Here is a 26,030-nt window from a genome sequence, read left to right as displayed (position 1 = left end):
GTGCACCAGACAAGTTGAGATGGGGAAACAAAGGCACATTCACAGTGAAAGAATGCTATAGGCAGCTATGTTCTCATAATCAACTGCCTGACATATGGCCATGGAAGCTAGTATGGAAGACTAAACTGCCTATGAAGATTAAATGTTTCAGCTGGGTTATACTAAAGAATGCATGTCTTACTCTGGACAATCTGAATAGAAAATGCTTCCAGTTGGACAACATATGTTATTTCTGCAAGAGCACTCAGGAGACAGTTAACCACCTCTTTCTACATTGCCCACTAGCTTATGGCCTTTGGAACATGTTCCTATGTATTTTTCAGTTAAGCTGGGTGATGCCACAAAGTTTGAGAGAAGCCCACATGTCTTGGAGTTTATGGATAGTTGATAAGACCATCAGGAAGGTTTGGAATATGATTCCTGCTGCAATTTTTTTTGGTGTATTTGGACTGAGAGGAACAAGAGATGCTTTCATGATACCTCACTTCCTATTCAAGCTCTTAAAGCCAAATGCTTAGTTAATCTTTTTTGCTGGACAATGTTGTCCCCAGTATCTAATACTGAACATTTCTTAGATTTTATTAGTACTCTAACTTTAGAAGGAACCAATGTATAGGGGCATGCAAATCTTTTGTTTTTTTTGCCTATCTGTAATTACGCCCCTGTAATTATGCATCTACTTGATGCTTTTCTAATGAAACATCTTACTTCATCAAAAAAAAAAAAACATTGAAAAAAAAAATGATTTTATAATGTTAGATCCAAACCTTCAAAAGTAATTCTCTAACACATGATACACATCCATAACTCCATGTAAGAAAATGGAGCAAAATCCACTGGAAGGAATCCTTTTCCTATTGAAGGGTGGCGGGGAGACCAGTCAAAATTTGCCTTTATCCTTATAAAGTTTGTCAAGGCAGGCTCGCAACAGCTATTTTGTTTCTCTATGATAAGATCTAGGAAATGTTGCTGTCTTTTCTGTATGGCTCCTTGTGTGGTGTGTCAGGGTTATGTTTATTACTGATGTCCATCTTCAGATTGTTAGACTGTAAAAAAACTTAATGCATTCTTATTCTACTATTTGACTGAGAGGCATGCCATCTTTTGACAGACCTATCTGGCATAGACTTGTTTGTGGCTGATCTCGAAGCGTTGGAGACATATCTTAATTATTTCTACTGCATATCGAAGCGATGGACCAAGCCACTTCCTGAAACATATGATCCGGAACAAGTGTCGGAATATTTCAATTTGAGACCCCATGTGGTGGCTCTTCGTCTGCTTGAGGTAATTGAGAGCATTTATTTATGACACTTCACTGTGATTTTGGTTCATCATTTCTGTTCAATCAGTCAAATTTCGGTTGATGGCCAACAACCTATTTGGATTTCGCCACACTATGTCTAACTGAATTTTGGCCACAACCTGTCTTTTAGAAAGATATATTTCAGCTTCATGCACTCTTATATTAGGAAGAAACTTAATTTACAAACCTTGTGGGAGCAATTTGGCATGAATTGGAAGTTATTGTTTTTGGTTCGGTCTTTGGGCCCAGGGGTATCTGGCAGTTATCCTAGAGTTCTTTTCAAGTCTAGACCTCAAAACATACGTATATACCTCATATGATATGATTAATTCATAGCCAATAGTTCTTTTCGTAATTGTTTTACTGCATGCACATCTGAGTATGTGGTTATCTTTACAGTTAATAAAGCTCTAGCCCCTTGAAGTAATTTTATTAGTCTCCCATAACTACCTTGGTCATACATTAACATTCAAATCCTGAAGTGTCTACACTTTCCTACTATTAGTTTGAGTAGTGATAGGGCTAAATTGGTCACTGCACTATGTTCCTCTTCCTTAATATTGGCTGTAATCAACCAATATTGTCTTAACTTTTACTAGCCATTTTTAACTTTGAAGGTTAGCAATTTATATTTTTTAATCATGTCCCAAAGGGACTAGCAATCTGCATTTGGCGTAATTAATTAGTGTATAGTGGAATATATTGTAACACGCGTACTGTGTGCCTCAATTGTAGTTGACAATAAGAACTGTTATATGTTGAAGCAGGTCAAACTGGGAGCACTTGTATGAATGTATACAATAGCTTGCAACTAATATCATGGTAAAAATGACGGAGAGGCAATAACTTTGGGCTCATGGCTTATGTCTGGTTTTGGGCATATTCTCCACTTGTATTCTTTTCTTACAAGTTACAGCTCATCACTCTGTGAATCATTTCTTATTAACTTATCTGATTCCTCTACATAAAGAGCTGTTAACAAGGTTAATCCGTAAAACTGCAATCTGATGGGGCTTTATGTTTTGTAAGGTATTTGTTGCCTTCACTTCTGCTGCCATCCAAATTAGAATATCAGGACTTCTCCCCACTTCAAATGAAGATGTCGAGAAGGAAACGTCAAACTACATTCTTGGGAAGGTTTTAAAGGAAACAATGCTAAACCTTGGTCCTACTTTTATCAAGAGTAAGTATTGAGGACTACCGTAATTTTAGGTTGTTACTGTCCTGTGCTCTCAATAAATTATTGCTGTATTCTCTTTTTCTTGTTTGAAGTCATTCAATGAATTGTATATTTAAGTGTATTTCATTCCTAATCAATAGTACCAGTTTAATATTATTTTCTTATTGTGCAGTTGGTCAGTCTCTCTCAACAAGGCCTGATATAATTGGTTCTGAAATTACAAAGGTTGGTCGACGCACATGCCATCTATACTACTTTTTTCGCCATAATTATTCTATCAAGCTTCATAGTTGATATGCATTAATTTTATACGAGTAGTGCATAGGATTTATTTGTTGGACTTCCTCTTTCACTCTTGGTAGTGTTGTTATATGTAATCTCCATTTGTATCATCCAACTGAATTGATGTCACAGATAATCTAATATTTGTAAGTATTAAACACTAAAAAAGGTACAATGATAAGCTATAAGGAAATTTTAGTGCTCAAGAGAAATCATACATGTGGACGAGAGAATAGCTTAGTTATAAGGACCCTTCACCTCAAACCATAAGGTTGGGGGTTTCAATCACCGAAGGAGCAAAAGTGCGAAATGGCCACTGTTCAACTCCTGAGTAAAAAGAAATTATACATGTGGGAGGATAGTTAGGAACTTAGGATAGTCTGATAATATAATTACTGAAAATCACTTATGGAAAAAAAAAAAAAAGACATGTTTGAAAGTTGGTTCCGAAATAGCATGCAAGTAGGGATGGCAATAGGGCAGGTTAGGGCGGGGCAAGCCTTGACCTGCTAAGATTTCGACCTGCCCTGCCCTGCCCTGTTTAGCTTTTTTCAAAGAAATTGCCCTGTCCTGCCCTGCCCCGCTAAGCACTGCCTTTATTTTTTCACTTTGAAGCATGACATGTTTTCTTGAAAACAATTAGATGAATGATTAGTTCCTAAAATTGGATTTTTTTTTCTTTTGACCATTCAAATTTCAAAATAGAACTAGAATTTACATATTTTACTATGTTTAGCATGAGAATACACAAAACCATCTTTAGTATAATTAAATAAGCTTGAAGGAATGTCTGAGTAAAAAAAAAAAATGATTTGTCTTAATTACTGAAGACAAACTTGTTATGTAAGTATAACTGGCAAGTAGTAGTATTTCACCTTTTTGTAGATGTCTTTTTAGTGATTTCTTCTAAATGAATATTGTTAATCGTAAGATCAGTTAATTAGGCGATCACTTTTGCGATAAATAGGAAAGGTTTTGTACAAGCTTAAACAAATAGAATAGTTCTATTACTGGGTTTACTTCGTAAGTTTAGTTTTATAATCAGTATTGATTTTAATTTATGCCAGAAGTCACATTTTAACAAAAAAGAATTTAATAACAGAAATGAGCAATCTTACAAACTTCCAAGCAATCATGCTTATACTTTTAGTAGTAAAGAACGACGCTTCAAAATGTGGATTCAAACTAAGGAACAAGAATAAAATAGTCATTTTTTACCCAATCCACTTATAACCCATTTCTTGCCCTGCCCTGCCCTATTAAAATTTTCAAAAATTAAATTTTGCCCTGCCCTGCCCTGCCCCGCCCCGCCCTACCCTAATTGCCATCCCTACATGCAAGTATCAATATGAACTAAAGTTGTATCTTTTGCTTTTACTTCGGTAAAATCTTAGAACAGAATCTTTAGGATACTGGTTTATCCAGTTCATTATCCTCAGTTTTAAGTTAAATGGAAGACATACTAGTTAAAACCTTCATCTCATGCACGGACCAAGTCACTTCAAATCTCATATGCACATAATTTTGCCAAAGTTGTTAATCTGATACAGCTGAAGAGGTGCAGTGCAAGTTAACATTACGAAGATGATAGTGATTAAACGTGTAAAGATGACTCCATGTTACGTGAAATTTTTCTTTAGTCTGAGGTCATTTTCTTTTAATGCATCCATGCTTGGTTGGCCATTATCTTTATGAGGACTAAAGTCGAAACCTGAACTAAGGACCTACAGCATCGCTAGCTGGTTCTCAACATAAATTCCTGCATTAGAAATGAACATACTTCTTTGATCCTAATGGTCCATTTGAGTAGATTGTTTTAACATGAGCCAGCAGGTATATTTCTTCTTGTTGTTTATCGTGCCAATACCGGAGCTTATTCCACATTATTCAAAAAATAAAAAAACAATTCCTGCTATGCGTTTATAGTATTTCTATTTGAACTAGAATCTGTTGAAATTATGAAAAGCCAGTGACTTGGGTCACAACTCCGCCAACCCAATAGCCGGATGCTTCCTGCTTTCAAGTCACATAGGTAGATTAGTGGGGTTCTTTGTTATAGTTTGCTTTTTCTTGATTAGTCTTTCCATAGAAATCCCTATTGGTTATGCGGCAAGAATCTATAGTGCCACACCTGCCAGTCAGAGTTCTGTATCCATGTTCTTTCACGTTACCATGAAACATATAAAGATGGTAGATCATGTTCTATTTTCATCTTTGCTTTGAGTGGTGATTGCAGGCGCTGTCTGAGCTCCATGATCGAATTCCACCTTTCCCCAGGGATGTGGCCATGAAGATCATCGAGGAAGATTTGGGTTCTCCTATTACGACATATTTTAGCTACATCTCTGAAGAACCTGTTGCTGCAGCTTCATTCGGTCAGGTGGCTTTTATCTCTGTTTTGGAGATGGTTTTAATATTTTTCATTTGAGGATATTTCAGTATGCACCCTTTTACGTAACATTTTGGATATGTGAAATGTGATTGATAGTACTTAATATCACAAAATTGTCTATTCATAGTATTGTCTTTACACGCTGTAGGTGTATAGAGGGAGTACTCTCGATGGTTCAAGTGTGGCTGTGAAAGTTCAGCGACCAGACTTGCGCCATGTCGTAGTTCGGGATGTATATATTCTTCGTGTTGCGGTCCGTGTCTAAATTACCTGTTCTGATTCTTTTTTTCGTGTATCGTAGACTTCAAGACTAACCTTGCAATTGATTGCTTCAGCTGGGACTCGTGCAGAAGATAGCAAAAAGGAAAAATGATCTTCGTCTCTATGCAGATGAGCTTGGAAAAGGGTTGGTTGGGGAGTTAGATTACACCTGCGAAGCTGAAAATGCCATGAAGTTTAAGGTATTTGGTTGGTTTTTGTACCACCTCCTCCCTCCATAATAAATGAAGAAAACAAAGAAAAATGGAAGAAAAAAGAAAGGGAGCAGGCTGTTAGAGAAAAAACAAAAGCGTCTGTAAAAGTATAAATGAGGTCCAACTAGCATTTACAGATGCTTTTGATGGCCTTAAAAGTTAACTTCGTACCCTGATTGTGCCCCTTGTGTGTGTCTGCAAGATTTATTAGCTTCACATAATCTTCTTCACTATTGGTTGATGCATTGTCTTCAAATTTAGGATGATGTCTCAATTTTCTTTCGTTCAAATGTGGTGATTGTTAATTTAACAAAGACAAGCCTATGTCTGACATTGATCTGCTCCTTGTCATATAAATAGAAGCAGTTGTTCATTCTGATGCTTTGACTGGATCACAGAAGTAAGATAATAACCGTGACCTTGCTTTCCTTGTTATTGTTAAGTTGATTCTGAGTGCACATTGAAGTTGTTGTTTATTTGAAGCAATTAAACAACAACCGCATACTGTTTTGCCATGAAATTTTTGTGGTCCAACCTAAATTGCTTGATTACACATGAAATTGTCTTCTCCGAGTTTAATGCTTTTCTTCGGGATCATTGGTGAGCTCGTTTCTGCATTTGTTCTTTCTTTTCTTTTTCAACGAGTAACTGAGACTATGCTCTAGCTATGAGACTGTTTTGTACATTTGTTTTTTTTCTTTTCTTTTTTTGATTAGTAACTGAGAATATGCTCTACTTATTTTGTCTTTCACCTTATTGTCAAACATCTACTGCAGGAAGTCCATTCTACATATTCTTTCATCCGTGTTCCAAATGTTTATCAAGGTCTAAGCGGAAAGAGAGTTTTGACTATGGAATGGTTGGTTGGTGAGAGTCCAACTGATTTGATGATGTTATCCACAGAGGATTCTGTTGTTCATCAATCAACACATGGAGAGGGGTGCCAAACCGAAGCTAAACGACGTCTGCTTGATCTGGTGCATTTAGTTTTGCTCTTTAATCATTCTTTACTTCACTGGGAACAAGACCTTATTTTAATCCTTATTGTGAAGCTACTAAGCATTTACTGAGGTGCATAATTCAAAGTCAACGTCTTATATAATATAATAATTTTTACAATGTTTAGATAGTTGTGGGAAATCGAAATCAATAGAGAGAAGGGAGTCGGCAAAAAGATATCTCCGTGCTTGATGGATTATGGCAAATAACAATATGATTAAAAGAAATTCTCAAACAACAATGTGATTAAAAGTTGGTTGCGCTATGTACCCAATACCAGCTTGATTTTCCTCTACCAATCTGAAAAGAAAATGGAAAGCAGACTTGAGTTGTTTTCTTGAAAGATTAGGGAACTATCTTCTTCTGCAAGGCATGATGTGAGATGCATCTATCTAATATCATTGATCATTTTATGCTGATAGATTCTTCTCCATCAACTACTACTGTAGGTTAACAAAGGAGTACAGGCATCATTAATTCAACTCCTTGACACTGGGTTACTACATGCTGATCCACACCCTGGAAATTTAAGATACACATTGTCAGCACAAATCGGGTATCTTTACAGTTTCTGCTAAGATAATCAATTTTCTATTTGACACAAAGGAGTTAGAATCTTGTACTTATTGCTCTTGTTGAACTCTCCCTTGTTGTAGGTTTCTTGATTTTGGCTTGCTTTGTCGGGTGAAAAGGAAGCATCAGTATGCTATGCTTGCATCCATTGTGCACATTGTAAATGGTGATTGGGGGTCTCTTGTGCTTGATCTAATTGAAATGGATGTTGTTAAGCCAGGGACTAATTTACGCCTTGTCACCATGGTATTATCTACATAACGTATTTCATCAATTTTTACTTTTCAATCTTATGGTGTTATGGTGCAAAAAAGTATCTGCTTCACATTTCAAAGCCAGCTGGTTTAAGCTCTAACAGATATCAGCTTTATTGCGTACTAACATCACCAACTTTTTGAAAAATTACCCAGGATTTGGAAGATGCTTTAGGGGAAGTTGAATTTAAGGGTGAAATTCCTGATATCAAGTTTAGCCGGGTAAGAATTATAAATTTATGTGCAGTAGTACTTGTGTTGCTTTCTCATGTTACATGGATGGTCCCACTGGACAGAGCCTGGTTGGCTTGTATTATGAAAATAGTTTCTGATTTTATGGAGTAGTAATTATACATACTGTTTAAAGTCTGTTTCTTTTGCAAGTAATAGCTCCAAAATTTTATCTTTTCATATGATAGCTGAATACTTATTGTGATTAATAAAACTGATTAGACCCAAAAAAAGAACTTAATCAATCAGGTGAGATAATCCAAACCAAGCAAGCATGAAAGGATTATATGGAACTGCAGTGGAAGAGAGGTGTTCTCTGTTAAAGCGTGCTACAAATACATGCACATGAAAAACAGCATCATTGATGAATGGCCATGGAAATTAGTTTGGAAAGTCAAAATCCCAACCAAAGTGGCTTGCTGCAGCTGGGTAGCTCTTAAACGAGGTTTGACACATGAAAGTTTAATTAGAAGGGGCATCCCCCTCAGCAGGAGATGTTACCTGTGCCTACAAAATCCCGAGGACTCCTGCCATTTGTTTCTGCATTGCCCAGTTGCAGCAGATATATGGAATATGTTCCTCTGTCTTTTTGGCATTCAGTGAGTTGTGCCTTATAGCATCAGAGAAGCTACAGAAGTTGGGACAATGGAATGTAAGGAACACAATCAAAAAGTTTTCGTAGACTGTTCCAGCTTGCAGTGGTGTCTATAGCTAGTAAGGAATAGCAGATGCTTCGAAGGAAACTCTTTTCCTATCATACTTTGAAGTATAGATGTCTTACAAACATTTTTTGCTGGAGTAAGCATCATACAGTAAATAATTTTGATCATCTTTTTGACTGTGTTAGCTCCTTAGAAGCCATATAGGATGATCACTGTTCAGGAGCTACTTTTTCTCTTTTCTATCCTTTTGCTTGTAATTTTCAGGCATCTACTGGATGCATGTTTAATGAAATTACATATTACCTGATAAAAGGAAAATCCTAACCAAGCTGCTCCATTAATTTATAGCATTTCCCCCAAACATATGGTTTAGCCTACAATAATTAGTCAGCTTAGTAGCCAAGAACATTTACTATTCCCTCAGTTTAAATTGTAATTGGTCTTCGGTAAGTGGAGGGTAAGGCCAACTTGCTACCACTTCAGATTTGATTGGTTCTGAGCGAACATTGGGTTGGATTAGATTCTTTGTCAGCGTACAATACATTGGATATAAGACTAGATAAGATGACACTTGAACGACTTCAACTTGTGCTTTAGAACCTAATCAATCTTTTAATCCCAAAATGTACTTGGCTTCCAAAACTATCTCCTTCATTTAAATTGTGAAGTGGTTATTCCTTTCCCATGAGAGACGAGACGTTAGGTGATTTCTTCCTATTTGTCTAAGCTTTGGTAGCAGAATTACCGGTACAGGTGTTGGTCGGAGGTAGCACGTACTTTGGTGGAATAGTCGAGGTGCATGCAAGCTGGCCCAGACACCTCCGTTACTAGAAAAATTATAAGTATCAACTTCACATTCTGCAGAATAATAATAAAAAGATAAAGAAAAAAGAACTTAGTGATAGCAAAACAAAATGGAGGACGAAAATGACAAAAATATAAGAAAAGAAATTACAAAAAATGGAGGAATAGAATGATATCTTTCTTCTTTTTGTTTTTTTGGAGGGAAGAGATATCAGAAAATGGAAGATTAGTGCAAAAAAAAAAAAGTTAAAAATTGCCACGGCGGTGGTTGAGAAGGAAATTGGTGCAATAGGAGTTAGGGAGAATCTAGAAAAATAACCACACTGAAGATAATCATTGGCATCCTGATGGAACCTCACCTTCAGTGTGGTTATTTTTCTAGTTTTTTTTTTTTTTTTTTTCAGTTTCAAAAAAAGAATCTAGAAAATTAACCACACTGAAGGTGAGGTTGCATCAGGATGCCAATGATTATCTTTTGGGGTGACAAGTTGGGGGGAGGGGGAAGATATGACAAGGAAATTGGTGCAACAGGAGGTAGGGAAAGTCTAGAAAAATAACCACACTTAAGATGAATGATTTATCTTTTGGAGTGACAAGTTGGGGGGAGAAGATATCCTTCCATGAGATTACTCTACTGACTATAATTGGGGGGTGGGGAAAGGAAAAAAAATTAAAATTAAAAATTTCCACAGCAGTGGTTGAGAAGGAAATTGGTGCAACCGGAGATAGGGCAAGTCTAGAAAAATAGCCACACTAAAAGGTGAGGTTGGTGTGCTAGTGAAAGTAAGGAGGGATCAGGGAAAAATACCTAATATCTAAAATGACAATCCCTTGATACTAATGCCTTCCTCTTCCTTGCATTAGCAGCAATTACTTTGATATTGGCCATAACCGGAGTGCTTAAAAATCGTAACAAGTATTGGCTAATTCTTTTCTAACATTATTGAGAGCCATTATTGGTCATACCTGCTTCATTGTACTGAAGTGCTTTTCTAGCTGGTGAATTAGAAAGCTCATATACAATGTCATTATTTTCCCTTCCTGCATCCGTTTCCGATAAGCTTGACAAGATTCGAAGGGATTTCTTATGGTGAGGGAACAAGGAAAAGACAGCTTTCAACCTCGTCAAATGGAATACTGTTATTCAGGATAAGGAAATGGGAGGTTTGGGCGTTAAAAAGTTGACACTTCACAATAAAAGTTTATTGTGCAACTGGCTTTGGCGTCACAATTCAGAAGAACCCCTCTGGAAATCTGTTATTTGCTCTAAATATGGTTTATTTTCAGCGTGGACCACTAACATCCCTTCTCCACCTCTCGGCTTCGGAGTCTGGAAATATATGTGAGCTTTATGGGATTTGCTGGGGGATCACTCTTCATTCAGGGTGGGTAATGGAAGGAAAATTAGTTTTTGGCATGATGCGCGGCTTGGTCATTCTCCTCTGAAGGATTTGTTGCCCTTTCTTTTCAGACAAGCTTCTAGACCCCTCTTGTCCATAGCAGATTCATGGCAGAACCAAGGGTGGTTCATCCCACCAGAAGGAACTTTAATGACTAGGAAGTTGAAGAATTCTCACGGCTTTTGGAGCTACTCAACACTTCTCCTCCTCTGGGCTCAACTTCAGACTCTTTTCTGGAATTCCAACTCTAAAGGTCTCTCCTCGGTTAGAAGCTGCTATCGCACTCTTATCGGTACATCTTCACAATCCCTTTGGCCTTGGAAGACTATTTGGAAAACTAAGGCGCCTCACAAAGTCAAATGTTTTGCTTGGTTGGTAGCTCATGGAAAATGGCTTACTCTTCACAACTTGCAAAACATTTTTGTAATTGTTGGAAGCGAGGCTGAGATGGTTTGGGCATGTGAAGAGGAGAGGCACAGAGGCTCCAGTGCGGAGGTGTGAGAGGTTGGCTATGGACGGTTTCAGGAGAGGTAGAGGGAGGCCATAGAAGTATTGGGGAGAGGTGATTAGACAGGATACGACACAGTTTCAACTACCGAAGACATGACCTTAGATAGGAGGTTGTGGAGGACTCAGATTAGGATAGAAGGCTAGGTTGCTTATCCTTTCACCATAGTAGTTGTAGTTTTGCTCATTCATTTATTGCCATTTGATTTCTGCTTATATTTGTTGGGCCTCTGTACTTTGATTATCTTATTTATCTATGGTAGTTAATGCTCCTTTCTACCATGACTTTCTCGCTTTTGTTATTCCTCGTTTTCATATTGTTTTTAATATGCTTGGCCCTATCTGACCTTTTGTCTTGTTTTCCTCTCTTGAGCCGAGGGTCTTTCGGAAACAGCCGCCCTACCTTTCAAGGTGGTGGTTAGGTCTGCGTACACTCTACCCTCCCCAGACCCCACATGGTGGGATTCCACTGGGCTTGTTGTTGTTGTTGTTGTTGCTCTCCATGCGGAAGGGATTGGGAAGATGCGAACCACTTATTTCTGCAATGTAGCTTCACTAGTCAGATTTGACATTTTATTCTGTCATGTGGGTATTAACTGGTGCATGCCTAGGAGCACGGTTGATTTTCTCCTCTCGTGGCACAATTGCACAAACAGGATATGCATAAAGCGCCGGGTTACATCTGGAAGTCTATCCCAGCGGTAGTTTGGTGGGTCGTATGGGGAGAGAGCAATGCTAGAGTTTTTGATAACAAAAAGGACAATGTAGTTAATCTAAAGCACAAATGTATATTTTTGCTTACTTTTTGGTGCAACATAACCTCGGTAAATGTTTTAGAGCCGGAGGCGTTGGCTGAGTTTTCTTTGTTCTTTACACTCACTGTAAAGTTATCTTTTAGATGTACTTCTATCCAGCTTTTTCTTAAAGTTGGCCCCCTCTTCACATCAATAAAATTATTTCAGTTACCTATCAAAAAAAATATTAGAAAGCTCATCCTCGATCATATCAGTCTGGAATTTTTTTCTTTTATTCTTTTTTTCTTCATAAATGTTGAGTCACATATCAGATGAAGCTGTCATATGCTCTATAAGATCATTGGTATACACTAATGTCATTTGTTCCTTCCTGAATTTTCAGAGCGTTTCATTTGATTTCAGCACAGGCTTAATATAGTCTTAAGTAAAATGTTGTTATAACAGTGAAACAACCAAGTATATCTCTGCTTCTTACCATCATATTGTTATATGGCTGATTATTGTGATGTGTGTTTGCAGGTTTTGAGTAAAATCGTGTCTGTAGCATACAAGTATCATTTCCGCATGCCACCATACTTCACCCTTCTGCTTCGTTCTCTTGCCTCCTTAGAAGGTAGATAAGTATATGCCCAGATCTTATTTCTTAACAACTAACTTTTTGTTTTTAATAAGGATATGAATTTTTTAGAATCAAAACAGCGCAAAGATTGTGCTGGTGAAAGAGCTTTACAATTCGTGCATTTCACTGGTCAGGTTGTTAATATCATTTGCATCTTGTACAAATACTTGACTGAAAAAAAATTGGGAACAAAAAAGATTTATACTTGGGTTAATTACATTTTCCTTTTTGCCTTGAAATCTTTTGAGGTTTCTTTCTGTCCATACTATCCACCAGATGGTAGACCATAGATGGAATAGATCCAAAAGTTAGTTGCCTTTTTACTGAGTCCTTTCCAGCCCCAGCTTTGCAAAAACTCCAGGGTGATTTTAGGCATTATCCAGGTAGTTCCCCTATTGTTGATTAACATGGTCCTGATTTGGCTAGTGACTTCGCAATGAAGGAAAAGATTGTTTTGGTGGACTGAGTAAGACATGCCTCTCTAGCAACTAACCAGGCGAAACATTCAACCTTGTAAGAGCTTTGTAATGTCCATGTTTACGATTAGGGTTGAGAAATGGGAATCGATTTGGGGGTAACTGAATTTAGGAGGAGGGCACGTGAGAAGCTCGTGACGGCCACGCTGTGTTCCAGCTGTACGCCAACTGTTCGCCAGCTGTTTAATGAAGGGGCCACGTGAATAAAAGTGATGGACAGGATTAGTCTAATCCAAGGGTGTAGATTCATTTTCCAAACCAGCTCAATAAATATCTCCCACTGAATTTGGGAAAGTCAGTTAATCATTTTCCGGTACAAATCCTCTTTCTAAAATCTTCTCTCTGAATCTCTCTCTCTCTCTCTCTCTCTCTCTCTATCCTTTCTCACCCATTTCTTTTTCTCTTATCAGGTTGATTCTCATCCAAGTAAATGGTGATGGAGATTGTACCTTAGTTTTCCTTTGCATTTCCAATTTCAGTTGTAACAGTTGGATTGGTGACTAATAAAATCCACAAATTTGCCCTAATTTCTACTTTACAATTCCGCAATTCATAAGAATATTACAATTGGTATCAGAGCCTAATCCTGGCACCATGACGATTACAGAGACTAGAGCTAAGGCTACAGAAGAAAACATAAAGAAATTGGATGGACAATTACAAAATCACATCGCAGAATCGAATTCTAGGTTTGATGAATTAAGCAAAAAACTCGATCTACTCATGGAAAGGGTGATTCCTCCTCAGAATGGTATACTTGGTAGCGCACCAGGTGATACAACCCAATCAGAAGGATCTGGAAATCGAGGTAGAGCCATGGAGTTACAAGCAACAGAGATGCCTTCAACACGAAGCAACCACCTTCCTAGAGTTGAGATCACATACTTTGAAGATGTAGATCCTTGTGCTTGGTTGTGAAGGTGTGATTGATATTTCCTGTACAACAAAATTACAGATTCTCAGCAGAAATTAGAAATAGCAATTCTTCATCTTACTGGCAAGGCTGAAGCATGGTTCTTCGCCTACAGTGTGAGCAAGAATACCATTAGCTGGAAGGAGTTTTGTGAAGAGTTGTGTAAGAGGTTTGAGGAAGCAGATAATAGTAACCTCAATTTGGTGGGGGAGTTCAAAAGGATAGAACAGAAGAGTACAGTGAATGAATACTTAGAGAAGTTTGAAGACCTAAAAACCTGGGTAATGATTAGGAATCCTCATATACCAGAAAGGTTTTCCTGGAATTTTTCATTGAAGGATTGAAGGAGGATGTAAGGAATACTGTGAGACTGTCAGATCCCCAAAGTTTCAGTCAAGCTATTGACAAGGCTAGGCACCAGGAAAGAGTGGTTGCAATAATAAGAGGAACAAGAATCCTTGGAACAAGAGTATAACTCAACCATACAGTTCAAGTTCAAGTAATAGTACTGTAAAAACAGGAGGAAATTGGTCCAGGGAAGGGCAGGCTAATGTAAGTGGAATAGGGCCAAGAAGGAATCATAACTTGTGCTACAAATGTGGAGATAGATATTTCCCAGGACATCAATGCAAGAGTAAGCAGTTGAATGCATTAACTGCTTCTGAAGGGCCAGAAGGAGTTGCAGGAGAAGCTATAGATGAAGGGATAGAGGCAGCATTACCCTTTAATGAAGAAGTAGTAGTGGAAGAAGCCATTAGCTTACATCCTCTATCAGGAGTGGAAGTTCCTAATACTATTAGACTCAAATACATATTTGATGCTCATAGAGGGATTAGACAAGGAGATCCGTTGTCTCCTTTTTGTATTCATTCTTGCCATGGAGGGTCTAAACAACATGATAAAAATAGCCAAATCAAATGGGCGGATTTCAGGTTTTGAGGTAGCCAGAGGAGGTGACCGGAGTTTGGAGGTGTCTCACCTTCAATATGCAGATGACACTTTGTTTTTTTTGATGCAGAGGAGGACCAGGTTAAGTATCTGAGACTCATTTTGGTCTATTTTGAAGGAATCTCAGGACTTCATAGCAATTGGAGGAAACGCCATATTTATCCCATTAACTCTGTCCCTAATTTGGAGTGTTGGTTTCAATTTTGGGAGGTGAAGTGGGTCAGTTACCTACTGTCTATCTTGGGATGCCGCTGGGTGCAAATTCAAAGTCCAAAGAAATATGGGATGCAGTTTTGGAGAACTGTGAAAAGAAGTTGTCCAGATGGAAATCTCAGTATTTGTCTCTGGAAGGCAGGCTTACTTTGATTAATGCAGTGCTTGATGCTCTACCAACTTACATGTTATCTCTATTCCCTATCCCTTCTGGAGTGGTTCAAAGACTGGATAAGATTAGAAGATCTTTCTTCTGGCAAGGGAACAGTGACAAAAGAAATTTCCACTTAGTAAAGTGGAAAGAACTGATTACTTGCAAAAAACAGGGTGGTCTTGGTATTAAAAATCTGAAGAATCATAGTAAGGCATTAAAGTGAAGTGGCTATGGAGGTATTCCAAGGAGTCTCAATCTCTTTGGGTAAATGTTATCAAGATAAGGTATGGGGAACTGGATTGCTGGGTCACCAACGAGGCAAGTAATTCATATGGTGTGACCTTATGGAGGTCCATCAGAGCTTGGTGGCCTTTCTTAAAGAGACACTCTGTCATTAAAGTTCAGAATGGTAACAAAACACTCTTTTGGAAAGACAAGTGGTTGGGCAGTAGGAGCTTGCAGGACTCCTTTCCTGATCTGTTTATTCTGGCTCAACATCAGAATAAGACAGTGGCTGAGATGTCGTCACCTCAAGGTTGGAAGCTGATTTTCAGGAGAATGATGAATGACTCGGAAATTCCCAGGTTGAATGAACTTTTTAGCCTTCTGGAAACTTTTCAAGGGGTGCAAGATGGAGAGGACTGTTTGTGGTGGACTGGACATACCAAAGGGCAGTATATGCCATATGGTCAAATCTGGGTACAAGATTATGAACACAATAGCTTCACAGACTGTTATTTGTCCTTGGAAACACATCTGGAAAGTAAAGATACCACACAAGGTTGCTTGCTTTACTTGGTTGCTAGCTAAGGAGGCTGTGCTGACACATGAGAATCTGATGAAGAGAGGCATCACCTTAGACTCACACTGCTGTTTATGTGGGACTGAAGCTGAAACTGTAAGACACTTATTTCTACATTGCAAGGTCACAGGCCAATTATGGAAGATTTTTCTCAATCTCAGGGGCATCTCTTGGACCATGCCTAGCAAGATTGTTGAGACTCTTTTTAGCTGGGAGGAGGCTGGGATTGGGGCAAAGAGCAGAAGAAATTGGAGGGTCATCCCAGCATGTATATGGTGGACAATCTGGAAAGAAAGGAATGCGAGATGTTTTGAGAATACAAGTAGTACAATTCACATGATCAAGCTCAACTGTGTTATGCTACTTTGTTTTTGGTGTACAAATGCATACCCTGAAGATACAGAGACAATCCTAGATGTTCTTGATTCATTTTAGGATTGCAGCTATGCTTCAGTGACTCTTGTTTAATTTTTTTTTTTTTTTCCTCCTTTTTCTCTTGTAAAGGGGTTTTCAGTACTTCCCAGTACTGGTCTATAATACAAAGTGTTACCTGTTTCAAAAAAAAAAAAAAAAAAAGAGAGAGAGAGAGAGACATTGTACAGGTGGAAAAAGTATATAGAATATGATTGATGAGCGTAAGCTTGCCCCCCCAAAGATAAATATTGTCTTTTCCAGTTGGAAAATTTCTTCTCCACTTTCTCACGAATCCTTCCCATATGGATAAAGATTAGAAACTCCCGCCCAGTGGAAGACCAAGACTTTTAGCTGGTAAGATACCTATGTTTTAACCATTAACCAAACATGTGAGCTAGCTGATGTAAATTGGACACCTCATTGACGGGATATAAGAGAATTAGAATAATTGATATGGAGACCTCAGACAACCTTAGAAACAAGGATAATCAACCTTAGGAATAGGACTTCTTGTTAATCAGCTTCACAAAAATCAGTGTTTCATCAGGTTAGAGAATGTCGGTAAAATTAAGAGGGTGTTTGGATTGGCTTATTTTAAGTGCTTATTGGCTTTTAAGCTCTTTTCTAGTTTGTGTGGTGTTTGGTAAAGATAAAAAGTGCTTAAAAACAGTTACTTTTAGGCAAGAAAAGTACAAAAATAAGCCAAAAGCCAAAAGTTGGGTATTCCCAACTTATGACTTTTAGGTTTTAGCTTATAAGCTACTTTTAAAAAGCCAATCCAAACACCCTCTAAGACTCCTGTCTTCTAGATCTGGCTGAAAAAACCTTTGATCCAATTTAACTGAACGGCTGTGAATAGCCTCCATTACAAAGATAAAGAGAAAAGGGGATAAAGGGTCCCTTTTTCTTAATCCACTATGAGCTGAGAAGAACCATGGAGAGCGCCATTAATGAAAAAGAAAATCTGACTGTGGAAATGCTGAAAGAAACTCGCTGATCCATTCTGATCCTGTCATGTTATGTAGGTTTTACCATGGAGCCTTCTTTTTCCGTTTTCGTGATCTGTGCGGAAACAGTCTTTTATTTTAATGTCTTCCCCATCTTTGGCTTGCACTATTATGGAGATATACTTTTACTACCTTTCGTTTCTGGTTTTTGGCAAATGTCTGCCTTTTTGTTTTCTCACTGAATGAAATTTGTGTGAATTGCTTATAGTCTTGTAAAAGAACCTTTACTCCATCTCCATAAGATTCTGAAGATACTACTTGCTCTTTTTGATGATACATGATACTGGTTGAGAATCACGAAGTAATTTTGTTGCCTGATCAAATAAAGGATTTTAGTGGTGAGATAAGACACCATGTTATAAAGTGAGATTTACTTATTTCTCGGGGATGAGGATGCAAAGATTAGGGAAATTGGTTTAAAGGGTGGTTCTAAGCAAAGTCTATGTTACATGGATCTGTTTATGGTTATGTATGTGGTAGGGATTAAGTATTCGGTATGAGCATGTCAAGTTTTTTGACATTTTTTACTTCAATTTGAAGAATTCCCACAAAGTACCCACACTTTCTCACACTTCTTTGACCCGAGTACATCAAAGTAAAAGAAGGATCCATGTAAGATAAAAGCAAGGGCACCAAATGACCTTAACTTTTGACCATTGTGCAGCCTTTGAAAAGTGTATGCCTTGAGATTAAGGTCAAAATAATCTTATTTAGTATTACTTGAAATTGGTTCGATAAGTAATTAAAGCAGGCTTTTAACATTAATGGAAAGGGGTCAATTTTTTTGGTTTTGTTACAAGTATCCCTTCTTATGAAAAGCAGTAATCTTAATAGCTATGTTGTTTAAACATTGCCTACTATATTTACAGTGTTGTTATTTCGACATAAAAGTACATGCTAATTTAATGAAAAAGTACTCCCTCTGTCCAATTGATGTAGCGTACTTTCCTGTTTCGTCTATCTCAAAAAGAATGTCATACGTCCTTATTTAGAAACAATTTAATATTAACTCTCCATTTTACCCTTAATGAGATGGTTTATAGCCACACAAATATCTATGGCTTGTTTTAGGCTAAGTTGCGAGGACTCTTCACTTTCATTGCCGCACCCGTGTCGGATTCTCCAAAAATGCATTACTTTTGGAGTGTCCGACACGCACCCGTCGATATTTTTGAAGATTCCGAGCAACATAGGTTTTAGGACACAGTTTCAAAAGTCCTTGGTTCTTTCTTTAACTCTGTGCCAGTTAAACACCGCCACATAAATTCGGATGGAACGAGTACTTGCTAATTTCATGCTTGTTCTGCCTCAATATATTTGTCACTTTTTGTTTATTGAGAGTCAAATTGATATAGTCAGCATAAATCTCATTATCCACTCACCTGCATGGAGAATTTCTATCCCTTCTTTCAAGCGCTGAAGTGCTTATTTTGTTATAGTGTTTCTTTCTGTTACACCTAAAATTTATTCATTGATGCTATTTCATGTGTTTCTATTTGAGGTCATAGACAAATTTAAATTGCAGAGATCAATTCTAAGAGGGAGGGTCTATCGGAAACAACCTCTCTCCCTGCCAAGGTAGGGGTAAGGTGTGCGTACACTCTACCCTCCCCAGACCCCCCTTGTGGGATTACACTGGGTATGCCGTTGTTGTAATTCTAAGAGGGAAAGACAAAGAAGTAAAGAGGGTGAGCTTAAAAATAAGTTACACTAGGGGACAGACAGATTCTAGTTAGGCTAACTGACAAATGGACAAACTATGAGTATTTTTTTGGTTATGTAGTTAATTGGACATATATTACGGCGTTTCTAAAAAAAGGGAATTTAGACATTAAAATAACATGAAAGTACCTTCTAGGAAAAAAAAGAAAAAAGGAAAAAGGAGGAGCACGAGAATATGGGTGAAAGTCAGGAGATCACTGAGACTATAATGGAATAATCTAATAATAATGTCATAATATTTAGAATCCAAGAATTAGATTTTTTTTTTTATATTTTATGTATTCTGGAATTGTGGAACTAGGCGAACTGAGTTTGCGGATTGGGCTTCGCCTTACAAATCTGGCTGAAATTTTTAATTCTGTGACTCCGAGGATCCCTGAAATTCAACTTTCTGTCACCTGGGTTTCGCTGTTCTTCCAAATTTTAGCTTCCAATTTTAATCCAAAACTAGTTCTAGTCAATTCCAAAATATCTGAAATTTGATATTTTTTTTTTGGTTAACCGAGTCACGATTTTATAGCCACCAGAAATGGTACAAAGAGGAGGACTAGACCTTGCCTTCTCAGTACAGATGAGTAGTGAAACTGGAAGTAACTAAGAACAATAGTTACAACTGGAAAAAATTGGCTCACACAAAACCATTGGTGGCGATAAAGCTGAGATTGACCTAAGGTGGTTCAAACACAATATGTCTTGGTTTCTCCTCTTGATATTCAACTACTTTCAACTATTTTTCAACAATGCCGAATCACATCCAATCAAAAATTTACAATTGAATTCAAATTTTGATCAAAACTTATGCTCCAAGCAACTCAACAATGGTGCAAACTTTCTGTCGTCTTGGTTTTTTAATTTTTGTTTTGTAGTTTTTGATGGAATCAAAAGATATAATCAGTATTTGTAGAAACAGAACACTAGCCTATGCTCTGATATCAAACTGATAGCGGAAATTAAATAACAAAACACAAAATAGAAATAGAATAAGTAGAAGATATAAACTAGACGCAGCTTTGAGTATAACAGACATTGGTAGAAGAAACCAAATACCTTTTATAATAGGAATCAAATAACACCAAGTTATATGGAACCATCAAGAGGCATGATTTCTCAATGAAGTACCATTGCAAGTTGGAGATCTACAAAGGCTCTCAATCTCACAAAGGAGTTCAAATTCAAGCCTCCAAAAATGAAGACATAAAAACTATTTATATTTAAGAACTAACAAATGACCTAAACTACCTCTAAACTAGTAAAGCTAAGAATTAACATAATTTGAAAACTTTATTACATTCTGCGATTGCGGTTTCTGCAGAATCAGCTACCTCCGCAATCGCGAGTGGAAGTCGCGAAAGCCGTCTTGGGCAGTCAAGCCTTCTTTGATCCTTTGAGGCGTCTTTGCTCCCTTGAGGCTTCTAATTGCCTTAAATCTTGATATCCTCCTTTCAAATATCTAGTTTAGCATATTGTGGATCTTGAAAGCTTCTTGAATGGATCTCCCAAGGCATCTTATGCTACTATTGAGTAATTGGAATCTCCTAAGCTCATGATGGCTTCCTTGGATGCTATCAAATAACAATGTTGCTCCCTCTCCCAGTCTGAATATGCATGGAGTTTTGATGGTGCAACCAGCTTCTTCCTTTTTTCATCTCGAAAACCGCACTTAGGGCAGGTTCCTTCTTGGATTGAATATTTAACAGTATACTTATTGTGTTCCAACAAAACAGTATAGCTGTAACTTCCTCTTATTCTGTTCCAACAAAACTGTATACTGTAACTTCCACTCATCTTCTCAGGATTGGCAGTGGCTGGAGATCCAAGTTTCAAAACTTTTGAAGCTGCATTTCCCTATGTTGTTCGGAAGCTTCTCTCTGATAATTCTGTTGCTTCGAGGAAAATTCTACATTCGGTACTTTACAGCTTTATATATTTGGTCTCTAGTCATACTGTAATTGACCTTAATGCTGTTCCCCTGACATATCAAAAATGGTGTTCACCAAGCTTATTCTGTTTACTGTTTTATCTAGTAGTTGGCTTGTGAATGAAATTATGTTGACTTAACCTCATATCTAATTGGGGAAAATCAACTTTAGCAAAACTTAGGCATATCGTAAATGTTGTTTTAAAGGGAAGTAGGTGAGGGGTTTTTTCTTTTTGCAGAACCTCACGTTATACTCGTACTTGATTCTTATACTGGAAACCTAAGTTACTCGGAGTCGGCAGTTTGGGTGCCGTACCCGTGTCGACACGACACTGACACGGGTAAGGGTATGGGATCTGTGTCGGATCCGGGCAAACGAGATCGGGTGTGTTGACCAAAATTTTGGGGAAAATTCAAGATTGGAAGAGATGGGAAACAGAATACCTTCAATTCCGCTGCTATGTAGAACAGAGACATGGGTTGTGTTGTACTGGGAAAAAACAGAGACGTGGAAAAGGTTTTATTGGGGAAGAAGATTTAGAGAAGAACGAAGAAGAAGACGCAGATGCAGAGACGAACAAAGAAGAAGAAGATGTAGAGAGTAAAGGCAGATTGCAAGTTGAAGCTTGAATTTCAAGAAGTGTAGTACTGGAATCTTACCTCAATTTGTTGATTTCACCGGATTCAATAGATCTATGGAAATTGTTGGCTGTAGATCGGCGTCTTCACAGCTCGAAGAAAGGAAAAATTCAGCCAAGCAGCTGCTACTCTCGCATCGCCACTCTGGGAGGACGACAACTCCGATGGGTTGTTACTGTACTGGTGGTGGTGATACGGGCTTGTCGTTTTTTCTTTTCAGATATTTTTTGAGATGGAATTTTATTTTATTTTTTGGGGATTAAACTTCATATATATTACAAATAAGTATATGCTCTAAGTAAGCAAATTGTATTAATTAACCTAATTATGCTATTTATAAATGTTTTCTTGGAAAAAAGGGATAATATCTAAATTAATTATTAGCATGTTAATTTTTCATAATTATGCATATTTTTTATAGCTATATTTTTATATTTAAAACTTATTTTTAGCCGAATCCCCGCACCCGTACCCGTACCTAGATCCGTCTCCCCGAATCCTAAAATTTTGATCTTGAAGGATCCGACCCTCGGATTTGTACCCGTGTCGGACACCCGCACCCGAGTCCGAGTAACTTAGTGGAAACCACTTCATGCTTATCTTACCTTGAGATTTTCTTCTCCTTGTTCTGTTATACAATTTGTTTTGTTTATTTTTACCGATAGAGTGATAGTGCTAACAAAAAGATGACTTTTAGACTTCTGGATAACCACCCTTTTATTCAATATTATGTTTCTGTTTCCTATTCAGGTGGTATTAAACAGAAAGAAAGAATTTCAATGGCAAAAGCTAGCTCTTTTCCTAAGAGTGGCGGCAGCTAGGTACCATGACATAGTCCTTTGTTCATTGTACACTTGTTTTTTGTTTTTCTATTCAGTAGATTTTTAAGTGAATGTTAGTGTTGGTGAGGTGATTAGGCGGGACATGACACAACTTCAGCTCACTGAGGACATGACCCTTGATAGGAGGGTGTGGAGGTCGAGAATTAGGGTAGAGGGGTAGTGGGCAATCGGGTGCATTTCCTTTCCGTTCCTGGAGTTTTAGCATTATTTTTGTATTTTCTTATTTTTAGATTTCTATTACTATTTGTTGTTTCTTTAGCCTCGGTTATCTTATTATCTTGCTATTGTTTTTGCTTGTTGCTACTGCCTATTTTTCGTCTTTATATGAACCAAGGGCTCCCGGAAACGGCCTCTCTACCTTCCCAAGGTAGAGGTAAGGTCTGCGTACACACTACCCTCCCCAGACCCCACTTGTGTATGTTGTTATTGTTGTTTCTTAGTGTGTTTTAAATGCTTCTTCCTATGACATCCTCTTCTGTTACTTTTGCAAAATGGAAGAAAGAGACAAAATTTTCAATAGATATAGGAGATCCAAACTGCTCATTGTTGCTATCTGACCTTCTCATTATCTTTTGTAATGTCTTTCTACTTCTCTTTCTCAGTTCTTCATATCTTCTTTCATATGAGATTAGAGTGCCTGCTTTCTTTTTATTCTTTAACTGCTACCTCGAAGGATGTAAAAAACTGTTATTCCATGTATCCAGTGGTGAAAGGCACTCTGTGTCCTTGGGTCTTGAGAGCAGTATTATGTCTTTGAGTGAATGGAGATGTTTTAGCAGGAGAATAAGGAGGGAAGAGAAGGAAATGAGTCATTTCGTCTTAATCCTTTCTTTCACTGACGAGGAATCACAAGCTATGGTATTGGCAATATTTTTAAGAAGCCTGAGGAATGGGACAGTGGACTATTAGAAAATTAGTTTCCCTGAACTTTAACATCTCTCCAAGCAATATTAGGAGAACTGCACATTTCGTACATCATTCAGTTAAAATTTGATGCATTCCCTATTCAGTGAGGAAGTCTGAAAGAATAGGCTTGATGCGCCTATTTGCTGCTGCATTTGGTTGCATCTTTTAGCTGCTCTTTCAGACATGACCACTATTAGAAGCTTTTTCTCCTAGTACGTTTTGGATGTTGACTGCTAATTCTTTCCAGGAAAGGGTTGAACACTATCATGGCACCAAATCCTCAAGCATCTCTTGCTTATTTGAACTCTATCGTGGCACCAAATCCTCAAGCATCTCTTGCTTATTCTTCTGATGGAGCTGCTGGTGTATTTGACGTTGCAAACTTGGTGTTGAGAATACTACCATCTAAAGACGGCATTGTGCTGAGAAGATTGCTAATGACGGCAGTGAGTACCTTTGCCTGATATACTGCCTTTGACCTGATATTCTTTTACTGTTACTTAAATATGACAATCCGTTTCTTCTAAAAGAATCAAAGTTTTGCAAACTATGGGCCTTAAATGGGATCCGGAGAGGGGTTGGGGGTTGGAAGTAGATTCTTGCATTGGGCCTTATGGTTTGTTTATCTAAATTCAGAAATGGAATGGTTTGTTTATCTAAATTCAGAAATGGAATGCATTGGGCCTTATGGTTTGTTTATCTAAATTCAGAAATGGAAAATTCCTTCTCATTATATGTGCTTGGTGTCTTGAGGAAAATGTTTCTGTGAACATTTTGGAGGTGAATAATTATGTTGACCTAGTGTTCTAACACTGGAAAAACTAATCCATATCTACATATTGTGTTGCAACTTGATATCCATTTCTCTGTTGTAGGATGGTGCTTCATTAGTTAGAGCATTTATTTCCGAGGAGGCAAAATTCTTTCGTCAACACCTTTGCAGAATTATTGCTGATCTACTGTCCCAGTGGATTTTTGAAGCACTTGGAAGTAATGTAATTAGCTCCCAAGTGCAGCTAACTGGTGCGCCCAATGTAATGCTAGGATCGTCTTCTGCGGCATTCTCACGGGACTATGATTGCAAGTCAACCCTCCAAGATTGCCGGCTTAAACTGATTCTCTTCAAGGTGTTAGGTTCTGCAAGAAAAAGTCCAGTACTGATGATGAGGTTTTTCTGCACTTCATGGCTGATTTTTATCAAAGCATCAGCTTTGGCTTGTCATCGGTTTTTGGTTTGTCTCTCCAACGCTTACCTGGATCGTGTTTCACTTGCTCCACGGGAAGTTGTAGTTGGCGCATAAAGTTTCGGTTGGGCCACAGGGACTTGAGTTATTCAATACCCTCTTTTACAAGTTAGAATAAGGAGATTGCAACAAACCACATCTTACAAAAGCCATGAATACCAAAATCGAGTAGCCTAGCAAAGTGGATTTTGTTTACTTGCTTTGAGCTAAAATAGAAGTGAGCACTTGCAGCAACTACTTGATGTACAGCTTAACGTGGCCCTCTATCCCGGAAACACTCAACATATATTATGACTCGCACTTTGCAAGTTGCATCAGAGGACTACCCTTGGCTCTCCAGGAATTATATGGTTGATGTTATAGGAAATTGTATAGCACAGGTGATTGTAAACTTGTAATCTCCTTGTGCATGTACATCCTCATTCTTATACTTGCTGGTTCGAAAGATTTGTACAGACAAAGAAAACGAAGAAGGCTTCTTGTACTATATATCAAAAATGAAGAAGGCTTCTTGAATATTGTTAGATTGAGTGTTCTTTTATGGGAAGAATACCTAGTTCGGCATTCAGAGATGTTCATTTAGGGTCTGTTTGGAAATCACTGTGTAATTACTACTTGATCTAGGAATTACACAAAATAGTAATTAAATGACCTGGTTGTTTGCCGCAACATAATTGAAGCGTAATTTTTAGTGTCATGCTTGGCTGCAGAAGTGTGATCGCATATTTTGATTCTTTTATTTTGAATTAAAGTTAATTATAGAAAAAGTATTAAACGTTTTTTATCAGGAACACAAATAAGTATTTAAAGAATAAGAGATTAAAAGTGAAAAAAACAAAGAATTTGAAAGTTCATCTGGTAGTTACATCATGCAACTACCACCTTTTGTGAATTGGAAAGTATAATTGTTTCTTATTAATTACACTGAATTTCATGCCGACTTACTAATTGCTTGATCGAATAAATCAGGCAAACTATGTGATTTAGGACACTTTAGTCTGGTAATGTCCCTAGGAATGTAAATGATAGTATATTAAGCTCTAGATAGCTATGTTTCACAGTTAATTGCTCGAAAATTGAGCTGGTGCTCCCACAACCATAGAGGGGAATGAAGAGTAGGGTTGCCAATTTGAATTCGAACAGTTAGCGAGAGAACTAGGTAGTAAGTATTGTGTATTTGGAGACTACAGTTGGATGTTTGGATGCAATAGCAAATACTTTGAGATGTAAAAAGGGAAGGGGAATTATTCAGCATCATCTCAATTTATCACTACATTCTTACGATATAAACATATCAATGGACTTTCAGTAGTTCATCAATGGAATGAAACAAGTACCAATGTCCCGTAGATGGATGTAAACTCGGAAAGATCAGTTGATCATATAGAGGATAGT

At 37.7% G+C, this 26,030-nt stretch overlaps 1 protein-coding gene across 1 annotated transcript in view; it reads left to right on the top strand.

Moving 5' to 3' along the window:
• The window catches only part of LOC132061277 (uncharacterized), a 34,553-nt gene extending 9,221 nt beyond the window's left edge, over positions 1–25,332 (top strand). The window contains exons 4-18 of the mRNA XM_059454120.1: positions 1,093–1,287; positions 2,336–2,489; positions 2,659–2,711; positions 5,005–5,148; positions 5,309–5,413; positions 5,496–5,621; positions 6,410–6,610; positions 7,082–7,188; positions 7,289–7,451; positions 7,616–7,681; positions 12,338–12,431; positions 20,880–20,992; positions 22,394–22,464; positions 23,639–23,837; positions 24,267–25,332. Coding sequence (XP_059310103.1) covers positions 1,093–1,287; positions 2,336–2,489; positions 2,659–2,711; positions 5,005–5,148; positions 5,309–5,413; positions 5,496–5,621; positions 6,410–6,610; positions 7,082–7,188; positions 7,289–7,451; positions 7,616–7,681; positions 12,338–12,431; positions 20,880–20,992; positions 22,394–22,464; positions 23,639–23,837; positions 24,267–24,692 — 2,217 coding nt within the window. The 3' untranslated portion in view covers positions 24,693–25,332. The remainder of the gene's footprint in view (positions 1–1,092; positions 1,288–2,335; positions 2,490–2,658; positions 2,712–5,004; positions 5,149–5,308; positions 5,414–5,495; positions 5,622–6,409; positions 6,611–7,081; positions 7,189–7,288; positions 7,452–7,615; positions 7,682–12,337; positions 12,432–20,879; positions 20,993–22,393; positions 22,465–23,638; positions 23,838–24,266) is intronic.
• Positions 25,333–26,030: the final 698 nt, after the last annotated feature.

Source organism: Lycium ferocissimum, chromosome 6, assembly GCF_029784015.1.
Source record: "Lycium ferocissimum isolate CSIRO_LF1 chromosome 6, AGI_CSIRO_Lferr_CH_V1, whole genome shotgun sequence".
Classification (NCBI taxonomy): Eukaryota; Viridiplantae; Streptophyta; class Magnoliopsida; order Solanales; family Solanaceae; genus Lycium; species Lycium ferocissimum.
Note: the sequence above shows the minus strand (reverse complement) of the source record. Positions and strands in the feature narration are given on the sequence as shown.